The sequence below is a fragment of the Vanellus vanellus genome (genome assembly GCF_965231255.1).
Source record: "Vanellus vanellus genome assembly, chromosome: 5".
Classification (NCBI taxonomy): Eukaryota; Metazoa; Chordata; class Aves; order Charadriiformes; family Charadriidae; genus Vanellus; species Vanellus vanellus.
Window position 1 is genome coordinate 66,275,149 of NC_138910.1, and position 23,689 is coordinate 66,298,837.

General features: G+C 35.4%; 1 protein-coding gene across 1 annotated transcript in view; it reads left to right on the forward strand.

Annotated features, from left to right (window-relative positions):
• The window catches only part of TTLL7 (tubulin tyrosine ligase like 7), a 73,199-nt gene extending 50,602 nt beyond the window's left edge, over positions 1-22,597 (forward strand). The window contains exons 15-22 of the mRNA XM_082484170.1: positions 588-783; positions 1,856-2,136; positions 3,474-3,530; positions 5,051-5,185; positions 6,951-7,031; positions 12,486-12,646; positions 16,971-17,144; positions 20,572-22,597. Of these exons, the coding sequence (XP_082340296.1) occupies positions 588-783; positions 1,856-2,136; positions 3,474-3,530; positions 5,051-5,185; positions 6,951-7,031; positions 12,486-12,646; positions 16,971-17,144; positions 20,572-20,692 (1,206 nt within the window). The 3' untranslated portion in view covers positions 20,693-22,597. The remainder of the gene's footprint in view (positions 1-587; positions 784-1,855; positions 2,137-3,473; positions 3,531-5,050; positions 5,186-6,950; positions 7,032-12,485; positions 12,647-16,970; positions 17,145-20,571) is intronic.
• The last annotated feature ends 1,092 nt before the right edge of the window (positions 22,598-23,689 follow it).

Genomic DNA, 23,689 nt, shown 5'->3' on the forward strand with positions numbered 1-23,689 from the left:
TCCTTGGTGATAGCACAAGATTAATTACCTAAAGACACTGAATCCCATGTCCATATGTGACACCAAATACACCTAGCGTAGCTGGCTATGTTCTTCCAGTTTCTGCTTTCTGCAGGATGTGGATTAATCACTTTCTCTTTCAGAAGTGTGCCAGGCAAAGTTCCCTGATGTATTTGTTTACTTTACTATGATCATTGTTAAACTGTAGCTTCAGTTATTGCAAATATTAGTGAGGGATTGAAACTGATTTTAAATGATATTCTGTATCACGTGATTTACGATTTCAAACTATAATTCTGTATGTCTGGTAGCGTAAGTCATATTTGAAATAAAATAAGTTTTTTCCCCCGTATTATATTAGGCAGCTCTTCATGTGAGAAAGATTAGGATTACTGTGTAGTGAAGTTAATGAACGATTTAAGCATTTATTTCAAAATAAAGGACAAACTTCCAATCTAATTTGGGAGGGTTTAAATATGTACAAATGAATATAGTAAAGTGAAATAGTAAAGTGTTCTTTTGCGATTATGAAGGAATTTAATTTCTTAGGTGTTTTTTTTTGTTGTGTGTGTTTTTTTTTTTATTAGCCCTTGTGTTCAATGCCAGAAAGTGCACAGCCCTCAAGAAAACTTAAGAACTACAATAGTGATAGTAGCTGTGATAGCGATAGCAGTATGTCAGAATCCGGAGAAGAAACTGAAAAGGAAGATCACAATGAAAAAAAAGAGAAAAAAGTTTCATATGATCTTGAAGAAAATAAATGCAAATCTTTGGAACGATCAGGTAAGTTGAATTGTCACTTTTTCAAGTAAGCCTGGCGTTAATGATGATTTATGTAAAATCCTTCAGTATTTAAAATGTATCAGCATTCGTAACTCGGGGTTTAACACTGGTTTGCTTGTTTAGTTTTCTTTAAATTTTGTTCTAAATTAATTAAAATGAATTAAAAAAAAGGAAAAAAATAATATTCTTTTGTCAAGCATGTTAAAGAGAAAGATATACTTGGAAATCGTGTGAATGTTCCTCTTTGCTCTTAGATATTTATTTTTTTTGAGAAAATCATCATTTTTTTCCCTGTAAAAAGTAGTCTTATTAGGCTTGAATTTGCTGGAATATAGAAAGGATAAATAAATGTACCTGGAGACATATAGAAGGTAATATATTCCAGATGAGATCCCTGCACAAGGTTTGGGGTTTTTTTTGTGATTGTTTTCTTGTGATTGTCGTCTTTCTTTTTGTGATTGTTTCTCTTGCTGCAGAGTGTTAGTGCGAGCATGTTCTGTTGAACATGGTAGATATAGCATGTTATTTTTTGTTTTAGCTGTGTATTGCCTCGAAGAATTTCATGATGTAATTGCACACATATAACGCTGCTTCTAAAATTTTGTTTTTCATAGCAGCATCCTTTATTTAGCAGAAGACTGAATTAGAAAACTGTACAGCTATGCAGCAGCAGATAAGGGAGACCAGATCTGCAAATGTGGGATCCATTAACCAAATTTTCTCTCCTGCTTCCGTATTCTTACAGTCAGGAAGCCACACATAGTAGCCACATACTTTTTGACCTATAGGGCATACGCACTCTGTCATAAATCTGATGCATATTACAGAGGACTGTATTCTACCTCATTAAAGCTGACTATGAGGAAGAAATGAATGTTCTTACACAGTATGTAAAGTACGTATTATTAGGGAATCTGACATGACTGCTAAAGATGTAGTTGTTAGTCAACATACAGTATAGTACAACACACATGCACACATGTTGGTCTTATATGTTGTTAGTTGCAAAAACTAAAAAATGAGTGTTAAAAGGATAGTAAGTAATTGCATCATTCATTTAATTTGTCTGCAGGTAGAATGAACTGGAAACCTTCGATTAAAAATATAAAATCTCCATCATATTCACCCCCCACATCATCCACAGGTCCAATAAGGCGTTCTGTAAGCTGCCCACGTTCAATATCAATATTGACTATGCAGTCACAGGCTGCTGAGCATCGTCCCTTTTCAGCCAAAGCTTCTGTGCAAATCCAGCGTGCATCCTCAGTGAATAGGTCTCATTCTTTAAATCGCAGCCCATCTTCAGCTAGAGTCTCTCAGACACCCAGCTTGGGAACGATGAACTCTTCGGGGGTGAGTTAACGCAGCATTTGCATTCAAAATGTGTTCCATTTCTCTAAAACTCAATAAATGCATCACTAATTTTTACAGTGTCAGAAAACCTGAGGTACTATAGTCAATGCTATTTTGACAGAAAGTCATGAAATTGAGATCTCTAGACCTGCAGAGGACTTACAGTGAGTGCTAGCTGTGATGTTTCAGTGTTTCTGATGCAGCAATACAGATATCACAACTTTTGAGAATGGAAATTTTAGAGTTTTTGTGACTGGGAAACCTGCTCTCCTGAATAGTTTCTGAAGACAGAAAGAGTTTTTACCTCTCTTAAAAACTTTCTCTGATTTCTTTGGGAACTGAAATAAATTTCTTTGGGTTCTGAAATAAAGGACATACCTACCTTCAAACTTTACAGTAACAAATATACATAAATATTTAAAAACCAGTGTATGCCATTTTTTTTATGCTGGTACACATTGTACCAGAATAAAACATTAGTAAGACTTTGTGGGGGTGTCCATTGTAGAGAAGGTGCAATTAATTTTCAGCCTACCGCACCTAATTTGTGTACACTATATCACTGCAGTAGAGTTCTACTTCCAAAGTCAACAATTTAAAATTTATAGATAGTTCTTGTCATCTTTAGGATTTGCCATTGCAATAACTGTCTCAGAAGCCATCTTTTTCATTTTTTTTTTAAGTGAAGATAAAACAACTTTAATTTTGAAGCCTTGTCCCTGAGACAGACAAGCATTTAGACTCAGGTGGTCTAACTAAATAACTAATAGAATAAACAGATCAGATTAAACACTTCTAGCTGTTTAGAATTTGTGTGGTTAGCTGTAATTTCACAATGCACTTCTGAGCCATACATTTTTTTTCCTTTTGTGACTAAACTGTCATCTTCTTTGGTATCTCCTTTGCAACCCAGGCATTTCTTCTTTTGTGTTTGCATGGTGAACCGCATATCCGCTTATCCCTAGGCAGTGTTTGCTGGGATCAGTCCTCAACCTCATTCAGTATTGTATTGAGTGCTGGTGCCAGTGCGTTTCCGTTCATGCTTTGGTGCTTGATCTGTATATTTCATCACCCAAATAATTCATCTGGAGATGGGGCAAAACCATATTTGCAGCCTTTCTCTATTGTGGTGAGCTTTGATTGCGCGAAATCCTTTTGTAATGCTAATGAACTTGCTTCATAGTATTTACTATCTCTAATCATCATTTTTATCCAGTAGAATGCTCATTGTCTGTTTTGCCTGTGAGGCTTTGTCTAAATGATGAAAAAGGATCCTTTTAAAATTGTGTGCTGACATCTTGTGAAATACTCCTTAACATGGTTTTCCATCTTTAAAGTCAGCTAATAGAATTGGAAAGACATTAAGATTGTGTCTTCACCACAACGTGTTAAAGGTATTTTTTATCACATTAGCTATCTCAAGTTTAAAAAGTACCTTTTTATCATCAAGATGTACTCTGAGAGTTTAATGAGACGGCTAATATAGATTTTTCTATTCACATTAACTCTATATCAAATACAAATTACTGAAAGATTAAAAACAGTCTCTTACCATCTGACATTAAAAATGGGCTACTCACTTAAATTAACATTAGTAAGAAACCATACTCTGTTTTTCATTGAGAAAGCTCCACCAGAGAAATGATCTTGATATGCAGAACAATTATGTTGGGTGATAGAGCTTAGGTCATGCTTCTTAAAATAATGTGAATAAAATTACTTACAGAATGGATAAGAACTACTCGTAATTTAGCACTGTATTGTGAATGGAACTGTTCATAATTATTTTTGCAACTAAGAATAATATACTATATATTACTGCTAGAATAAAATTTAAATTGATAAACTGTAACTTACTAAGAAGAAATCATTTGTGCATGATAAAGTATTAGTTTATCTATCCTTTGGGAAAGAAAGGAGCAGTACATTGCCATTTTTGGAGCCTGCTGAGATCCAAAGGTCTGGAAATGAAGTTTAGAATAAGTCATTTACCATTGGGAATTACAGATGCATTATTATAGCTGTTATAAACAAAAGTAGATTTGGAAATATTTGCTGTCTTGTTATTTCTGTCACATCATTATATATCATGTAGCAAAATATTTTGTTATGCTTGAAAATACTTATCACTTACTTAAGCAAAAATATCCTTAAGTAAATATTGTAGTTCTTACAAAATACTAAGATTTAGAAATGCCTAAAAATTTTCAATGCCACTCTTGAAAAAAACATAAAATTAAGCCCACTTAATCTTTCAAACACAGAAATACATAAAGAAAGAGGATCAGAAATAATTCTAATTAGTGTTAAGATTTAAAGAAAACCCCCAAATCCTCCAGAGATGGTCCTCTGCAGACACTGTAGGGGTTCAAGTTGATGGTGGTGTAAAAAGCACTGATACTGTAAAAAAAATCTTGGACAATCAAAGATATCATCAGAACCCCCACTGACCAGAGTAGGAGCAAAGTGTCCTTACTTTTTAATGCTTCCTGAAATCTTGGCACAGTGACGTATAATTGGCAGTTTCTGTTAAATTGTTGCAGTGAAGAACTGAAAGGAAGTTTTTAATGACTAATAATTTATTTTCATTGTGTTTAAATTCAAAGCGTGTTCTCTAAATTTCAAATTTAGATTTTAAATGGTGGGCATCATAAATATCGGATATATGTTTGTTTATTCTGTTTCAGACTAACTGTTTTTCTTGAATTTCCTGACAACTCTAATTAATGGTGATGCATTAGTGTACGTGAGGCATATGTGTGCATATTAGTTATGTATTAGATATTATGTCTATAGACTTCAAAATACATTTTATGTCACCCTATTTAGAATTTATTTCAGTCAAGGAAACACCTTTGTAATGTGATCTAATGACACACCTGAAATTTTTCCTGTGCTTCACACTGGTTTTTAGACTGAGTCTTTGCTGCAACAGAAAACAAAAGAGCAAGAAGTTGCTTTGACAAAAGAGACTCTTCTCATTATCAATGACATGAGAATGAAGTTCCCAGGAAAAACAGATGAAGAATCAGAACTAATTATAGAAGATGTAAGTATCCATAAATTAGAAAGCAGAATTACAGGCTAGACGCTTACTGTCTAGGCCACTAAAATGAAGGAAAGTGGAAGGCTTAATTTATGATTCATGAGGTCCTGTGGCCTTAAAACTTCCATAACTCAGGATAATTCAAAAGATTTCAAAAGCTTGGAGCTTTGCGTACTTTCTGACCTTAAAAGAGTAGCGCTGAAAACATTCCTATGTCTTTATAAAATATATGAGAAGCAATCAGGAAGGTTAGGAAAATTCAGTTTTTCATTGCGGAGAAAGTTCAAACTTTAAGTAAGCTAAGAGGAATGTTACAATTCATTAACAGTTTATATTTCATCTGATATTGTTAGTACAAATCCTGACATGTTTAACTTGCTCTCGAATAGGCATACTAGAGAAGTCAGAATGGTATGCTGCAAGACAAACTGGAAGTTTGCTAGTCATAAAGAACACCGGTCACACTCTTTTTGGCTCTTCTAGTCTGCCAGCTTACTCTTTCTTACATCCAGCATTGTCCTGAGCCTCATCCTGTGGTTTCAAAGACATGTGAAGCAATGCCCGATCTAAGGGACAATTAAAAAGCAACACCTCAGATATATAACCAGAAAATACATGGTATCTAAATCCCTTTTAAATACATACTGCAAAGAAACTAACATCCTCTTGGAAAAGAAAAAAAAACGAAGATAGAAGTTATTTTCTCAGTCTAGTAGAGATATGGAGGGATCTAGTAATTTAAATTAACACCTGAATTCTGATGTAGTTAGCACAGTCCACGGTGTGTTAAAATCAATCTAGTTCACTATCTGGTCAGAAATGTCCTTTGCTCTATGAGCTTTCAAAACGATTATGTCTCTAGTGATCTGTGCAACTACATCACAGTGGAAAGGAATTCACCTGTAATAATGATTGATTTGGGTGTTTCTGGAAGATAGCATTCATAACTAGCATATTTAGTTTCTTATCTTATAACCAGAAGTAAAATGCTTCATTAAATTTTCTCCTTCAGGCACGTGAGAGTGTGTGCATTTATGTACATATGGGACCGTGTGTGTATGCGCTCCATCTAGTGGTGCTTTCTCATACAGCACTAGCATGGTTAAATATGTACTTTCTTATCACAGAAATCTATTATAAATTTGTCTGGCCTTAACTAGTTTCTGATGAGAAATAATATTTCATCATGGAAGGAAACAAGTAATGATATATTAATTTGTCAGTGATATATGTCAGTGAGGCAGAACTTGTCATAGGTGTGAAATAAAATAACAAAATGAAAATAAAAATATATGTTAACAGCTCGAGCTATTTTCGTAGCACTTAGACATCATAAAAGGAGAGTATTGCAGTTCATATATGATCATTTATATAAAGGATGTTTTCAAGGTATGCCTAATGTCCGTTATGCAGCAAACCCCTCAATATTTTAATAGACTATCAGTTATGCATTATTGAACTTATTGCTGTGTTCAAGGATCCTAGCTGATTCAGTCAAGACAAGTTTCTACCTGCTTTGTAGTGTACGACGATCAGAATCAGGTGGAAAAGAGAGTAGAATTAAACTGAAAGATTGCACATATCTTTGCAAACTTTCTCCCACATAAATTTGCAAATATTTTTCTACTTCTTTTAGAGAAAAGTTCTTCTCACAGAGGTCTTTCAGATGCTCACACTTTGTAGCATTAGGAATGTGCACGAATGAAATACCAGATTTCAGTTGTTTTTATGTGTATTTCTTTTCTCTTGTGTTTTGCAATGACTCCAGATTATGGATAATTGGAAGTATCATAAAACAAAAGTGGCAACCTATTGGTTGGTAAAACTGGATTCTGTAAAGCAACGAAAAGTAAGTGATGTATATTTCATTTTCTGCAGATCGTCTGAAGTAGACACATAGCAGTGTTTCTACTGGTGTTTAGCAAAGCTGGGAGTGACCTGAGATGCTAAAATACTGGCTATTAATGCTAAAATATATAAGAATTAATTCCATTGCAGGAAATGATCTTGATCCATATTTAGACAAGCATAATTATCCTGGAATATAATTTCAAAAACAATTTATTAAAAAATTAATCTGATGAAAGAAAAGCAAACAAATAAATAATTAGTGCTTACATACCTTATTTTTAGCAAACATTCTTAGAAGTTTATTGATTCAGCAGATTTGATTGATAAGGGATAAACCAGTCAGCAGTTTCTGACCAGGCATATTAAAATTCCATTAGAAGTAGTGATATTGCACTTGGTTATTTGAGTCTTTGACCCACAGTGTTACAACAGATCATGTTGAATAAAAAATAGACCCGCCAAGCAAAGATTATTGACATTGTTCAAATATTCAGCGAACTGGTTTAGTCTTGCAAAGGACTAATGATGTTTGTTTATCGTTCTGTCTTCATTCATTTGCTATCTAGGAGGTGCTGTTGTGCATAGCATCTAAAGAGCATCAGTCTGTTTAAAAACTGACATACTGTAGTATGTCAGTTATATCTGTATGTCACATGTCAGTCAAAATCATCTTCCCAGTGTAATATTTATCTTCCTTAATGTAGCAGAAATTATATCTATTATTAATGCTTTGGTGCCCATAAAGCAGTATTTTGGGTCTTTCTCTGCCTCAGTCACTGACACATTATGTGGATTAGCATATCAGTTCCAGGCATTTAATCTCTGTGTGTCTCAGTTTCACAATGTATTTTTATGGGCCATAAAAGAAAGTAACTTAATCAAAATGCTGCATACATGATAAATATTATAATTGGAAAAGGTTGGTAGATTGTTATAGAAGGACGGAAGAATAATTTCAGATCCTCATCTCAAATTACTTTTTATAAAAACAGCAGTATGATCCCCCATCTTTTGAATTGTATTTTATTGAATATTGCATTAAATTCTTGTATTTTCATACTGGACAGAGAAAGCACGTCTATTTAATGTGATGTCATATGACAGAAAGATATTTGACTATTCAAGTTAAGTTCAGATATTAAATGTGTGTCCACACAGCTTTCCAAAACTAAATTAGACATGACAAACTTGAAGAAATTAGAAATGTAGAAGCCTATAACTTAATCAAAATTCTTCTTAAACCATGTCAAATGGCAGGACAAATCTATTTAACGCAATTATTTCTTGTGCCATTGACAAGACACAGTAGAGCAACCAACTTCATTGGCTGAAATTGTGTCATTTTTTGTTTGGTATCTGCAGCTGTTCTGCTGAATAGTCCTTTGTTTAAAATGATCTCTTATTTCTTTTTAATTACAGGAAAGAGTGCTGCAATCCCAATATAGATGCACATAGGTCTTTTCTGTTGTGCCATATGGCAGTTGCAGCCCTTTGCCCAAAACCAGAGTCTTACTGGGTGCTTGTAGAAAATGGCCATATGGAGGAAGAGCTGTGAGGAGGGGGGGGTATAGATAGATTCATATATACATAGATAACAGGGCCCCAAATTCACCATGCTGCTGCAGTGGAGATCTCATTGTCTCTGCAGGAATCTTTGGGACAGTTGAAACTGGTGGGGGACGTGTTCCTAGAATTGCTTCCTTTAATCTATGATGCCACAAGTGTGGAAAGAAGCCATCAGATTGGGCCCACCATTGCAACTGAGATGCAGGGCTTTCACACAAGACTGGTTAAGGTGTCTCTTTCAACCCTTTGCCGTATGTCACTACCCAAAACTATGGGAAGGAATTGCCACATGGAGAGTGATAAATCTGCTCTTCAAGGGACTGAGGCTGCTTACTATACATTCTTTAATTGCCTTTCCTAAGCTCCTTTGGGACATCTGGCTTAATAAACCTGTGTCTGTCTTTTTTTTTTTTTGTTTGTTTGTTTTTTAATTTTATTTTCAATCTAGTTAGAATTTTCTCCTGTAAGCATTATTTCAGAAAGCCTACAATAAGGGTGATTCTGTCCTTTATTTGACTGACAGTCATGTAAAACCAAGGGCACATGTACAAAGTCAGGATGATACGGGTTGATACGCCAGGTCGTTATTAGCAAAAACTCTACAAACAGAAATGTGTATTTCTTTGCTCTTCTTGTGAGGACATCTTTTACAACTTAGGAGACTTATAATTCCTGAAGCACTAGTGGGCCCTTCATCTTTGCTTGCACTGGAAATGATTTGCCATTTTCTTTTTTTCCTTTTTTTTTTTTTAAAACTGCTTTTAACCTCAATCCCTTCAAGCAATCAGATAGTTATTCTTAGAAGGGTAGTTTATAGAAACGGATTAACTTTGACAATGACATTGCAGCTGAGGACTGCCAAATGTGTAAGCGTTTGTTGATTTGAAAGAAGTATGTTTTATATTCCAATGAGGTGGGTAAAGGAGAAGCGAGCTCAAGGTGGAGAATGTTTGTGCAAGTAAGGAATCTGTCTCAAAGGTACCTACTGCAACTCTGAAACACAAACCAGAAACTCGGTCCCCTTCACTATACTTACTGGGAATTTCTAAAATATGAGAAGAAAATACCTGGGCAATGTACTAGATTTTACAGTGTTCATCTCTGACAGGTATATTTTCTTAAGAATTATCCAATACGATGAAGAAAAATTAAACTCCTGCTCATATTCTTAGTGTCTAATATTCTGGCATTACAGCCGAGGTACGGGAGTCATTTAGAAGCAAGTTGAGAGTAAACTGATGAAATCGATACATGTTAAACTGAAATTTAGCCTCCCAAGACTTTTAGAAAAATAAAACTTTTCTATGGGAAGACTTGTGAGTGCTTTGTGTTACATCACTTTACATAATTTCTTTAAAAATGTTTTGATGATTACCAGAGGGTCTGTACATCTTGTTTTGAATACCCGCTTTCATAACATCTTGTTCTGTTACACCTAGATAATTGGTTATGTTAAAGTAAATGATGTAAATTAAAGTAAACAGAAAGATGAAGGCAATCTAGGGAAATTAACTTAAAAAAATGGGGATGTAGGTTTCATGGAGTTCCAGCTCTTGTGCAATGCCTTGTCTCTTTTCTTAAATGGACGATTGAGGCCGTGTTTGCAAATTAAGAACAATTAACTGGGATGTTTTCCCTCTGGCATATTGGCAATATCAAGACAGTAAAAAACAGCAAGAAAGTTTTTTTCTAGAGTACCTGGCAGTCTGCAGCTTGCTCTAAGATGCAAGGTTCAGTCCTTAGTTTTCTTCAACTCCAGATGCTAAAGTAAAAGAAGAAGTTCTACATTGGCATCATAGTTCTTAGTTCATGCCTTTTGGACTAGTGAGAGAATCTATATGGTGTGGAATTGTTCTGCTTTATACAGGGAGATAAATTACTTTCAGTCAGTGTAACATTGCAAAGAAATGTATGGTCGATCCTTTACATAATTTAGGGACTTAGTTGGTTCAAATGAGTGTATGCAGTCGCAGCTACAGACCATTTGTGTGCGAAAGCCTTCATCAGGCGAGGCAGAAGGAAGAGGCTGCTTGAGAAGCATTAAGACAGTAGGCTGAGGCTGCTAAGAGAATGTCTGAAAATCTGGACCCATTCCACAAGTGTGGGGCAGTCCAAAACCTGGGTTTAGCTCCTGCAGTCACTAAACAAGATCACCATCCCTAGGTAATAATTTACTACTCTTTTTATCTCACTTTTTGGGAGGAAGAGACCACAGGTGTGGTTTTAGTGTGTTAGACACCTGCAATTGTAATGATTCCCAACAGGGAGGACAGCATTGTATTCACATTGGGTGCATATGTGCATGGAATTAGCGCAAGACGTATGCATGCAGACTAATCCTAGGTCTTCAAAAAAGAGCTTAAATGACGTGTAAATGACATATTTCATCGAGGTTGTCATTATTAGGCTTCTATAGATTTTCTGCCCATTAAGCATTTCTCTTTACTACACAGCTCCGTTATGCTATTGCAAGCATTTTATGTATTTATGCTTTGTTTCCTTCATCATGTTTAATGAGACTATTTAGAAACAACAGTTTGTTATGCAGGGCCAAAAAGTCAAAGTTCTACACCATGCTTCCACACTTCACTGTTTTACTAAATCCCTTTCACCTTTTGAGAGTCAGATGTTACACCATGCGAATCAGTTTGTTACGCACATCTGAAAGCTTCCTGAGCAAGTATTGTACCTTCTATACCTTAGAATTTGCAACATCTTGTACCAGTCACTTGAGTCTGACTGTTTTTTTGGAAGATGCTGTTTTATGAAAGAGACAGTAAGGGTGTCTCCTTTACAGGAAATCATGTTGATTTAACTGACTTCTGTTAATAGGTTACAGCACCATCGGCTTTTTCTAGGAGAGATTTTACACTGTTCACAGTGCCAGCGTGGGGCCTAAATACTACTTTGATTATGAAACTATTCCCTGTCTTATTGAGAGTATCTAAATAGCCAGAAGCCAAGACGCTGGAGCCTGTTTCTCTCCAGTGATTATGGAGGGAACCTAGAGGCCTGGCTTAAGAGAATGTCCAGATGTTTACAAGCAGGCAAGATGAATCCCACCTTCCGTGCCCCGGTTGAGTGGGATGCACAAAGATGTATCCAAGAGGGCTCTAATGAGCTGGATGTGTGACTGCCTCTAAGCACGTGTGTGTGCTGAGTAGCTGAGACTTACTGGGTAAAACTCTCAGTGCTATACTGAATGCAGCTTAGCATTTTCTTCACCCACGTCTTTACACACTTGCATTTAAATATAGTCTGTATAAAATAAATCCATTGCATTTCTAGAAACGTATCTATTTTAAATATCTTGGTGATTATTTTCTTACTTATTGATTTCACTACACTGTTTCCTGCATGAAAGGTAAACTAAAATGGTTTGATCTAGGGTAACACTAAGCTTAAACAGACATTAAACCAAAAGTAGTGCGTAGCTTTTCAGGACATTTTAGTTCTTTATAAAATAGAAGGTATTTTAAAAGGGAGTGGGAAAAGAAGAGATAATCTTCAAATATGTCCTATTTGGGTTGTTAATTATGTTGCTTCTAGTCTGTAATTGTGTCCATTTTGTTTCTTTCTAAACTCCTTTTGTCATTTCAACAAGCTAGTATTGAACAGACTAAAAAAAATAGAAATTAACTTTTCTGTATTAAAAATGAAATATTTTGATTTGGCTTTGCAAAATGTTATTGACAGAAAAAGCATACCGTAAAGTTTGCTGATGAATGCACAGAAATGAAACATAGACATCTGTGGGAATTTATAGCTGTGCAGTCTTCTGTGTGTGTGAGTTTGTGTGTGTGTGTATTCAGTGAATCAGTGAACAGTTGGGTTTAGGTTTTGCAATATGCCTTTGCTTTGATTTCCTTGGAATACTCTTTCCTAGGTTTTGGATATAGTCAAGACAAGTGTTCGTGCAGTTCTACAGCATGTCTGGAAGGCTCCAGACATCGAAAATTTACATCTGTACCGTCTCTTTAACCGTGTATTTAATCGCTTGCTTTGGAGCCATGGCCAAGGTCTGTGGAACTGTTTCTGTAATTCAGGGTAAGCCTATTTTTCTTATCTTAGTCTTCTTCATAACTTCATAACTTCACAATTACAATCAATGCTAGCATACTTTGTTGCTCATTTTCATTCAAGAGAATGCTGCAATACGTTGATTTTTTTTTAAACCATCTAAAGATATATTATAATTAGAAATCTAATAATCTAGGCCAACCATTTCAGTAATGGAATCAGACATTTAGTAATATATTTACAAATATAATAATCTAAGGAAAAAATCTAGTTTTCAAAATATCTGAGCTTTAGGTGAACTGTTTCATTGGATGTGCACAATTTTGAGGCCAGACCACTGTAAGTGTTGCATGTGGACTTACCATCAACAGAAATCATTGTTATATCCATTTGAGCTCAAGACTTACAAGGGAAGAACTCAGTCAGAAGTGCAGCTGACATCTCACTCCAAATGCAGTGTCAGTTCTGTGATTTACAAATAATGAATCTGAATTTCTGTGCTTTATTACATTCCCTCTTTCCTACACTCGTGGGAATTTAAGTATATGCAGAATAGGAAATGTCCGCACAGAGGTAAGCAGATTATTTTTTGGTTTGGGTAGCAAATACAAGTTTTCTACAGGGGACAAGAAGGTCAGGCCATATATTGAAAGTGCAATATCCTACACTTCAGAATCTACATTTCTGAAATCAAATGCATTCATGTAAGGATAAGTTTGGAGGATCATAGATATAAAATAATCCCTCCCACCTGCCAAATTTCTTCATAAAATAAGAATACAACTGTTTAAATATGAAATATATTGCATACAGAAAGACTTTTTTACGATGTATAAAGAATGGGAGGGGTTTTGATTAGCTTACATAAGGTATTCTAAGAGATTTATTGAAAATGATCTACAACAAACACAATAGTATGCTGATAGATACTGTATGTACAAAGGAATCGGATCATTATGTTTTTCACATTTGTCATATGTAGAGGGTGCACATAACACACTTGTTATTGTTTCCCAACAAAATGGATAACAAGAAGAAGAGGGATCTGAGAGTATCCAAATGGTCATCAGTTTTTTGGGCTTTTTTACCATTATCTTCTCATTGCTGAAGGCTTGTTGTTGTTGTGCAAGCCATTAGGAGTCTTCACATTTTATTCACTGAGATGGGCCGTGGGAACGTGCAGATAAAGTCAGCCTTAAGATTTGCTAAAGGTAGGTATTGGGAATGCAGCACACTCCACAAGTTAAAGTAGGGTGAGAAAAGATTTCTGTGTTTCCAATCTGAAACATTTGTTTTGTGTAATCCTCAGCAGCTGCAGGCTCCCTTCATGCCAGCAGAGCTGTGTGAAGTCTTGAGTCCAAGCTCAGTTTTTGTTGTCATAAAATATTATAATTAACTTCCCTTTCAATAATGCTGGTTTTATTTTGAATTTTACTTTTAGTGTGCAAATCTTCTAATATCCATGAAAATTTTCAGTTTAGATTTCTGTTCTCTACAAAGAATGGGTTTTGTTCAAAACCTTTGAACAACTCTGCTGCTCACTTGGCTCGGGAGAAGAGTGTTTAGGCGAGCAGAAGAGTTCAATGAAGAGTAGGATTTCTCAGCTAGCAATAATTTCATTCATGCAGAACAAAACTCAGCTGACTCCAAAGTGCAGCTAATTTCTTTGACAAAGATTCAATTCCTTGTAAGAGGAGTTATTATGTAAAAGAGGCTAAAAATACTGTAAAAGTAATATACACATATCTGCTATGTGTAGAGGTGACTCTGCATGTAATATACTTAATACAGAATTCACGGAAGAAAACCAAAAGGCTCTTTGTACCTTCCCAGTATGTTGTTCAGTTACAAGCATCCTTCTTGCCATGTAATCCACAACACAGACCTCATGACAGCACCTCTGTAGGGGAGGCCAACTTCTCATCACTCTTCCTTAGAGTTCATTGTGCCATTTTAAAGAACAGATTGGAATAAACAGAGGGCATATGTAGAATTTGGGGAAACATGTTGGGAAGGTGTATTCATGTGCTAATTCAGAAACAACATGAGCATATGAAGATATATTACGGAATATAGAACTTTGACTATTTGTAAGATGTATGTTTTGGGAGAGGAGCAGAGCTTATAGCCTTGAGGTTTTCTCTTGCTGGTTAGATCTCTGCTAGGCATATACTATTTTAGCAAAAAGAAAACAAAGAAAACCTCAGTGAAATAACTGTGATGTAAAGCTACATTTGTTTTACTGTATAATAAAGAATTCAAATTAAAAAGAGAAAACTGGTAGAATCAGTTGACTTCAGATGGTTATAAAAAGAATAACACATAATTCACAGTATTGCACAATCAAGCATAATACTCTGTTCTAGATCTGGTGAGGACTCCATGATTTCTTACTAATGTAGGGAAACTAAAGTTACAGCATAACAAATTAAGCTTCTTTAGGTAACAGTACTCTGATCCCTGTTGACTGCAGTATAATGGAGTATGAACTGAATCTGTGTAGCACATGGGGGAGGTTGCAGAAGAGCATTTATATGAAAGCTCATTAAAAGTCACATATATGTTTCCAAATCTTAGTCTTTGTTATTAGGGTAACTGTATACCACTATGTTCATAATCAGCCATAGTTATAGCAGGCCACATATTATTCTTCACTGATAAAATCCCCCCTAACTGTAGGAAAGTGATGACAGACCTCAAAGCCCAGAACTTAAGGTATTTATCAGGAGAGTTTCTGCCACAGGATTTTGAAGATTTATAGATTGAATTAGAATATAATTATGTGTAGCACTGTGAAACTGTTGAATGAATGTAATACTTAGAACTTCATCTTGCTGCTTTCTACCAGCCATCACATGAGTTCATGAGGAAAGAATGAAGACAATAGATTAATTTCCATGTAAAAATACATGTGGAAGGTTCCCGGACAGGAAACAATATTGAAAAAAATGTTAAAGAAAATAGTAGCTCTTCAATTAGTAGAATTATTCTGTTTGTGAAATGAAGCAGTTTTGATGCCTTATAAACAATATATCTTAAAAAATTCATTATATGGATAACAATTAAGGAGAAATGCTTGCATGACTTGAAAATTATGTGTGCAGTGGAAAATCTGTACGACTGAACAGTTTCAGCTGGAACATATCAAAAAGACTTGAGGAGTCAGGCTGAAAAATCAGTTAGCTATACATACAGCTTATCTTTTAGTCATTAATGTTCATAATTCCATCCTAATACAGCATAATTTTAAAAATCTCACTAGGCAGAAGTAAGCTTGATGGTTCTTTGATGTTGCTTTAAGGACAAACTTCTACACCAGTGTTGTGAAATCTACTGCTGATCTCAGTGGACAAGGCTAAATCATCCTGGATGCTATGCTCAAGCCTGATGCAGCAAATTTTCCTCACTTTATGAAGTGCTGCTTTCATAGACAAACAAAAAACCTCAAGCTTACAAACCATCTGTGCTACTGCATAATGGTTTGACCACAAAAGAGGTCTTCATAGGGAACGTGTTGCCTTTAAAACCGATGTAACGATCTGTAGCTTGGTCAGAATTTTGCAGAACCAGGAGTGTTGAGGTGTATGCAAAGAACTATTGTCATCTTCTGTGGTAAAAAATACCTAGTTTATATGGGTATGGTAGTGTTTGAGGATTTTTTTTTTAAATAGAAATGGCTTTTTAAGAAAATAAAAGCATGATGGTCTGCATTTCAAAAAGGAATGCTTCTATAGATACACTTTGCAAGTTGCACTTAATTGTAGAAGATCAACCTCTTGTGACCAGATGAAATAAGAAGTGGTATTTGAATGACTAAACTGAGAAACTCTTCTTATATGATTATTTAGATAAGGAAGCAGAGCATGTACTAATATCCTGTAAATTAATTTTATATTTATTTCTTAGTATCACGTTCTTAAATTAGAAGAGTATCATTATGCTGTGTAGACATTTAGAAATAATTTATTACTTTTATAAATTCCTTTAATTTCACATAGCCTGTTAAAAATAATAAGTGTTTTTTGTTATTCCTGTTGTAAGACTCATATACAATTATGTGTCGGTAAAACTTTATGTGCTAAACCTAAGTAATGGCCCTATAAACGCTTTAGGGAACAAACCAAGTGAAAAAAGGCTGAGGATGTTTCACATATGAAGATTAACTTCTTAATTTGTGTTTTGGACTCAGCATCTGCTGGCATTTGTGTTAAATAGTATAGACCTTTCCTGTAAGCAGGCAAGGTCATGCTTTTCCTCTTGTTCCGTTATTGTTAAACTTCATATAAAGCAGTAAAGCTCTCAGATTGCGGTTTGTGACAGAAAAATGAAGTTGTGTCTTTTTCCATAACAGGAGCTCTTGGGAAACCATATTCAGTAAAAGCACAGAGGCAGTGACTCCTGAGCAACTCCAGTGTTGCCAACGAGTAGTACAGCTTTGTAAACACTGCCTGCTGGTGGTTTACAAATATTCATCAGATTCAAGAGGATCCCCAACTGGGATTAGCTCCCACTGGGATGATACAAGGTATACATTTAAATATTTTCTTCCTAAATTATAAGTATAAAGGATAATATTGGAACAGGTTTCAGTCTGTTGCCACCACTACACATCCCTCTAAATCTAGTTCACTATGTATTTAAAAAACCCAAAAGGTAACCCCCCCAACATTTCCTTTGATACTGAGTTTCTATCATTCTAATCCCTCTAGCCCACTCATGAAGCGCTACTAAAAGAAGACTTGATATACACATTTTGTGTGAAACTGCACTTATTAAAGTCTTGGTTGCCCACTGCCCAAGTAGCTGCAGCAAAGGCTTTCCATAAAATGAACTGAAAATTTCCTTTCTTCCCCTCCTCAGATCCCTCAAAGTCACTGATTCCAGATTTGCATTCTTAGAGGTATCCTAACATGTATGATACTTCTGGCTTCACATTCGCAGTGGGATGCTATAGGGGCACAGCTCCAGCCAAGGGTCAGGTAAGTGCCATCTGATTTACTGTATTGCACAGTTTTGCAAAGTTGATTTCCAAAACCTACAGATTGAAAGCTTTATTATTTCCTCTTATAGAGCATAAATATATTTTCAAACCTTGCAAAACAGCATCATATAGTAAAAAAATTATTTGGCACTTACCCGATTCTCCAATGGCTGGTTTAGTTCTCCAACTGGATACAATAGGGATTACAGTATTGTCCGTGTAGGGATTACTGAAAATGCTCTGACTGTGGGAGTCAACGATCTGCAATTTAACAGTCTTAGGTGGAGAATTACATGTATGTTTCAAGTTACTTCAGTTCCAAATTCTATCCATAATGGCAATTTGAATTATTATGTATATAAACTTACAAATACTTTATATAAAACATTTTAGAGACATTATTTCATAGAAGGGCTTTATGAGTTAAATATTAGGTGAAAAGCAAACCTTTGCTATATTATCTGTTAAACTTATTTTATGACTTAATTGCTTACTTGCTATATCTCAGACTAGTTATGTGATACACTGAACCCATTTGTTATTGTCATATGGATCTTAAGGCACTCTAATATAACTTCAAACCAACCAGAAACTGAATTGTTTGCTCACAGCAAAAGTAGAAGTATGTTAGCCACAAAACAAATTATATTCAATATTAACATCTACTGAGCTATAGCAGGAGTATGGTAAAGTCATTTGGATTAGCTAAGACTAGAAAATCTTCGACCTTGAAGTTTTTATTGCTTTTACTGTTAATACTGCAGAAAATTTTTCATCGTGACTAACCACAAACTATTGAAACAGATCACATTACTCTAATGTACTACAGCTAACAGGCTCGCATTTGGAAACCAGTGAAAGGGATAGTCCAATAGGACTTTTTCATCTCCATTTTCTGTGTTTCTTTGGATGATGAATTGAAGTTTATTCATAAATTTCACAGGCTAGAGGAATCTAAGCTCTCTATATCCTAAATATCAGTATGTCTTCAGCCATGGAGTGTCATGACAACTCTGACTGATTAAAGTTACCATTGTTATATTAATATCCACAAATATTACATCTGTACTGTGTATATAGCAGTACGCTAGTTAACCATGATATTCTGAATTTGTGAAATGAAAGAGACATATGGAAATAAATGCTCTTGCCCATTTTGCCCCACAATGGTATGGTAATGAACTATTTTTCTAGAAATGGGAGAATCACAATATTATTTTGCTTTTCCTCTAGGTTTCTGTTTTTAAATGATATAAGTATCTGCACTGCTAATAATAGCTTTCTTGACTCTTGGTAAAATTGTGTGAAGTGCAAGAAGAGATCTGGGTATAATTTAATAAATGTAGAAGTCAATTTTTTCAAGACTGAAGAACTTTGCTTTTTCTGAGCACAAACCAATTTTTTGTTTTGTTTGTGTTTATGAAAGAAATGTTTGTGAAACTAGAGCTTCCAAAGAACACAAATAGATACCTCTTTAGCTGGGAAAATTTATTTGTACAGGGAGAGAGAAAAAAATATTGAAAACTCCCACAGAATTCTTTTTTCACTTTTAAAATTTGTTCTCAGTCCCATCTCCTAACTGTAAATACATGATATAGCATGAAGAAAATGAATAGGAATATTAATATAAATGTATATTACAGTCATTTTTTTCCTCACAGAATTAAAAGTGTAAAGAAAACAACAGGAGAGCTCAACAACTATACCAAAATCTTTTTAAAATAATAGCTAAAATCAAACTGTGTAAAAAGTCAGACTTTTCATATTTTGATAAATTCACCTGTGTTACAAAATTTAAAAAAAAATGCCATCTACTGCTAGATCCTTACAGCTTGCTAAATAACCTTATCTATTACACGGCATATTCTTTGGGAAGCGTTAGAGATTTTTACTATATTGTCAAGCAAAGGTAGGACTCGGTCTAATGATGTAGTGAACTCTCAAGCTCACTACCAACCCATTCCAAATCAGATTTATTTTTTTATAAATTGTTTAAAAAATGTATTGGTGATAATATTTTTATAACAGCTTTTCTTAAAGCTTAAACAAACCCCATGTACATACTATATATGTTGTCTCCCACTGACAGTGTGATGCTGTTTCTAACATGTGATTACTAGGTTCAGTCTTTTAACCTATTCATCGTTAATCAACATCATTCACTAGAATGATGCAACAATTTTTAAGCAATAATTTATACATTGTGTTGTGTTAATCCATCCTAGCACTGGCATAATTCATTATGAAATTCTGATTTAGTGTGGATGTTATTTTTGTACACTTACTCTGCTCATCTAATGACTTCTGCAATTAACTATTAGGAAATGATAACATGAATGAATATTAGGCATATGATAAATTATTGTTTGTAGCTTACATAAAATGCAGGCTATATAGTTGCCTGAATTTAAAAGGTAAATAGTCACTGATGTGATTTACTAGGTTGTAGCATCATTGTTTCTTGCTTTACTAGAGCCATGATGATAGTTTGTCTATTTTTAGAGAATTGGAGCTGGAAACCAAAGCTGAAAATCTCTGTTTTTTCCCTAATCAACTTTTTTTACAACTTAAATTTTATAAGCTGGTTAACATCAATTGCTGTTTTTACCCAGTTTAAATTGAATAAATAGTATCATAATAACAGAGAACAATAAGTTAAGTATTAAATTTTGGTAGTAGTGTTTCACAGGATGCCATTGTTTTATTTATCCACTTGCTTTAAACATAAAGGACTGGGGAGACGTTTGATCCTTATACATCATCTTGAAATTTTGCTACGAGTTTCTCTGAGTTTAGATTTGTTTCCTGAGTTAGCTAGTGCCTAATGCCTGTATGTTTTATAAATAGTACTTATTGCACATAATTTCTTGCATATGATGATTTGAAGGTATGGTGCATGAACAACTAATTCTTTTGCTATTGAATGTCACTTTGCCTGGAAACTCTGTTATATTTTTCATATCCTTTCTAGGTATTTATTGCCAGGACCTTCACTGTTCATCATGAAATCATCCTCACCCAACCTTAGCTGCAGTTCATCTGGAATGCCTCGCCATAACATTTTGTTCACACGCAGATACAGTCACTTGTGAAGCAAAAGGAAAGTTGCTGTTCATTGTAAATAAAGGCACTCCATTTTTTTCAAATTAAAATTTGTGATGGAGCTACATATAAGCACTGTTATATATTTACCACCATATTATGATAAAATTTAGCTGAAAACGTACTGTAAAAGCATAGCTTTTCTGGAAACATAATAAAACTTGTTAAGTTGTTTACACACACATGTGAATGTGTAGATCTTGCTAGCTTTATAGGTAATTCCTTCCTACTAGAAATGTTATTTTTGCTGCAGAATATGTAAAATGAAATTGATCTTGAAGGTCCTATTACAGTGTTACATTATTTTGTAAGTACAATACTTTGACTTGAATATTATTTGTTTTAAAGTATACTATTTATTGTCTCAAATGCAATTGATCCTTTAACAAGGCAGACGATTAGAAAAAAGTAGCAGAACAGTAAAACTGTAACAGCCATCGAAAAAAGCCTGATAATTTCTTGGACACGTTTAAAATAATTCCCCAAAATCTGTAAGGCAAACCTAAAGCAGACACCTCTGAAATTACAAGATCTATTTAATGCTGCTGTTTTCCTTGAAGGACATGGTATAGTATGTTTTAGCCAAAGTGAAGGCATCTAGTACACAAACAGTAAAAATACCAGTTTAGGCATTCAGGTTCTAATTAGATTCTTGTAATAAAATGGAAGCCAATGTTTTCATTTTCATTCACGTTACCTATGTCCTGTGCCTTTAGGTTTCCTTTGGGAGCAAGCAGTCATCTCCAACTCGCACAAGCATGCATAGTGCATAGTTTTTCTGTTTTACTGCACAAGTTGTAAAGCAGACATTTTTAGGAAATACTGCAGCTACAATGCATTATTTCAACCTTAAACTAATTGGTTTGTTGTAGTTTTTAGCATACAATCCAGTACCTACTGTAGAATGTATCCATGCAATGGACAGTATTTTCTAGATTGCTGACACCTTTAAATGTTGGAAATCTAATTCAGCAGAAAGCTCTCACTCAGCTTCAGCTTCCTGGGCCTGGCTGAAGGGCTCAAAAAGAAAACGAGCCAGAGCAGGAACCTAGTATTAACAGGATCTGTAACTTGAAAACATCATTCAGGTTTTGCTACATACACCCATTCATCCCACTCAGCATTGTGCCATATGAGCCTTATTCAGTATAGAAACAATTATTTAAAAAATCAGTTAATAGAGATATAAAAACGAAGTAAGTTTTTTAACTGAGTAAAGAACAGAGTAGTTATTATTTACCAAAGACTTGTTTACTTACCAATCATGTAACCACAAAAAGTGTTTGTTAAATTACTAATATATTTCAGGTATACTTAAAAAAATAACTTGGGGACTAATTATCCTCAGGAACAAGTGCGTTAGAGGTTTTTGATAGCCAGAGATTTAAGACAAATTTAAGAGACTTAAGGAATTTGAGACTGAAGTGGTCTGGAATTTTTTTTTTTTTAAATTTTAGACATAGCACATATAAAACTGGGAATTTTGGTGAGATTTTTGATGCCTGTGCTGTAGTGCCTCAGCTCTAGAACTACAGGATATATGATAATGAGAATATTTGTAAACAATTAAAAGAACCTCTTGACATTAGCCAGATATGAGCGGTCTTCTGGTCTGGTAAAGTCTTTTTCATTTTTGTGGTAATACTAGTTTAGTAATATAGTATGTTCACATTAATTATATATATCTTTTGGTCCATGCAATGACTACTGATAAAGCATACTATGGTTACCTGTAAGACCTAATAAAAGCTGTAAATTCTCTCTTCTTGGGGGAGGCTTCCATTGTGTTCTGCTTTTGACCATAAGGATAAAACCAGCTTCCAGTTTAGCTTGCCACACTCAGAGTTTAGGATAGGAGGTTCACATACCTTTTTTTGTTGTTGTTGGTTTTTTTTTCCTTCCTCTTTTTTCCTTTCTCCTTTTTTTTTTTTTTTCTTCTTTTAAACTATGTTATGATCTCTGTTCTCAGAATCCAGTGCTGGGACAGATCAATCTGTGTAGAATACTCTTCCAGCAAAATGAGGGCTACTAACCATACCTATGCCCTGTGGACAGATTGAGAAGAAAAATAAATTTAGTATGTACAAAAGTGGACCAGATGGTTGGTTTACACCGGATGCTACTTAATATATTCATATTTCTGATAACCTTTCCTAAAGTGCTCCTGTATTCCTAATAATGTGTGTGAATCAATACTTTCAATAAACATAATGCTGCACCTCCCTGCCAGCTCCTCAGAACCAGTGCCTATGGTCTACGGGTGATTTACGGGCTGCTGCTACAGCCCCGCTCCAGATAGTGCTGTAGGTGGAAGCATTTACTCCTTTCCTTTCTCAAGTGTATTTCCCAGTTGTATGAGAGCTGTAATTAGAAAGAAAAGAACATAGATAAAATTTTTAGCACAGGTTGATCTTTACCCATTTAAGACGTGAATAAAATAAGGTAATGTGTTTTGTAACGGTGTATGATAATCTCAGTAACCCAAAGAGAATCCCTCTACTACAGAAATAAGATGCTCAGTAGCTTTAAGGCAGCAGCTGTGTATGTTTAAGCTGACAAAAGCCTCTGGGGGAGGTGGGGGGCAAAGGGTGCAGGGGCGCACCGGGGGGTGGGGCCTGCCTGGCCCCGCCCCGATTCCGGCCCCGCCCCGATTCCGGCCCCGCCCTCGCAGGCGGGCTGCTGTGGCTCTCCTCAGGGCACCTGCGAGGGGAGCTGGGGAGGCATTAGGTTCCCTCGCTGAGTTTTATTAATAACTGAATCTCCACAAACACGCTGACGTTTAGTCAAAAACACTGCCTTTACCGGCGACTTTTCTTTTCCGTCCTTTTGTTTTTGTAGCTATGTTGTTTAGAGCCGGCCGGACACACCGGCAGTGGGGTCCTGCCAGCCTGGCCTCGCCGGGCCTTCCTGCCGGCCGGTGGCGGGAGCGGGGCTTGGCAGCTCCGGGAGAGCCGGGAGCACGGTGCCGGGCTCGGGCGCTCCCCGCC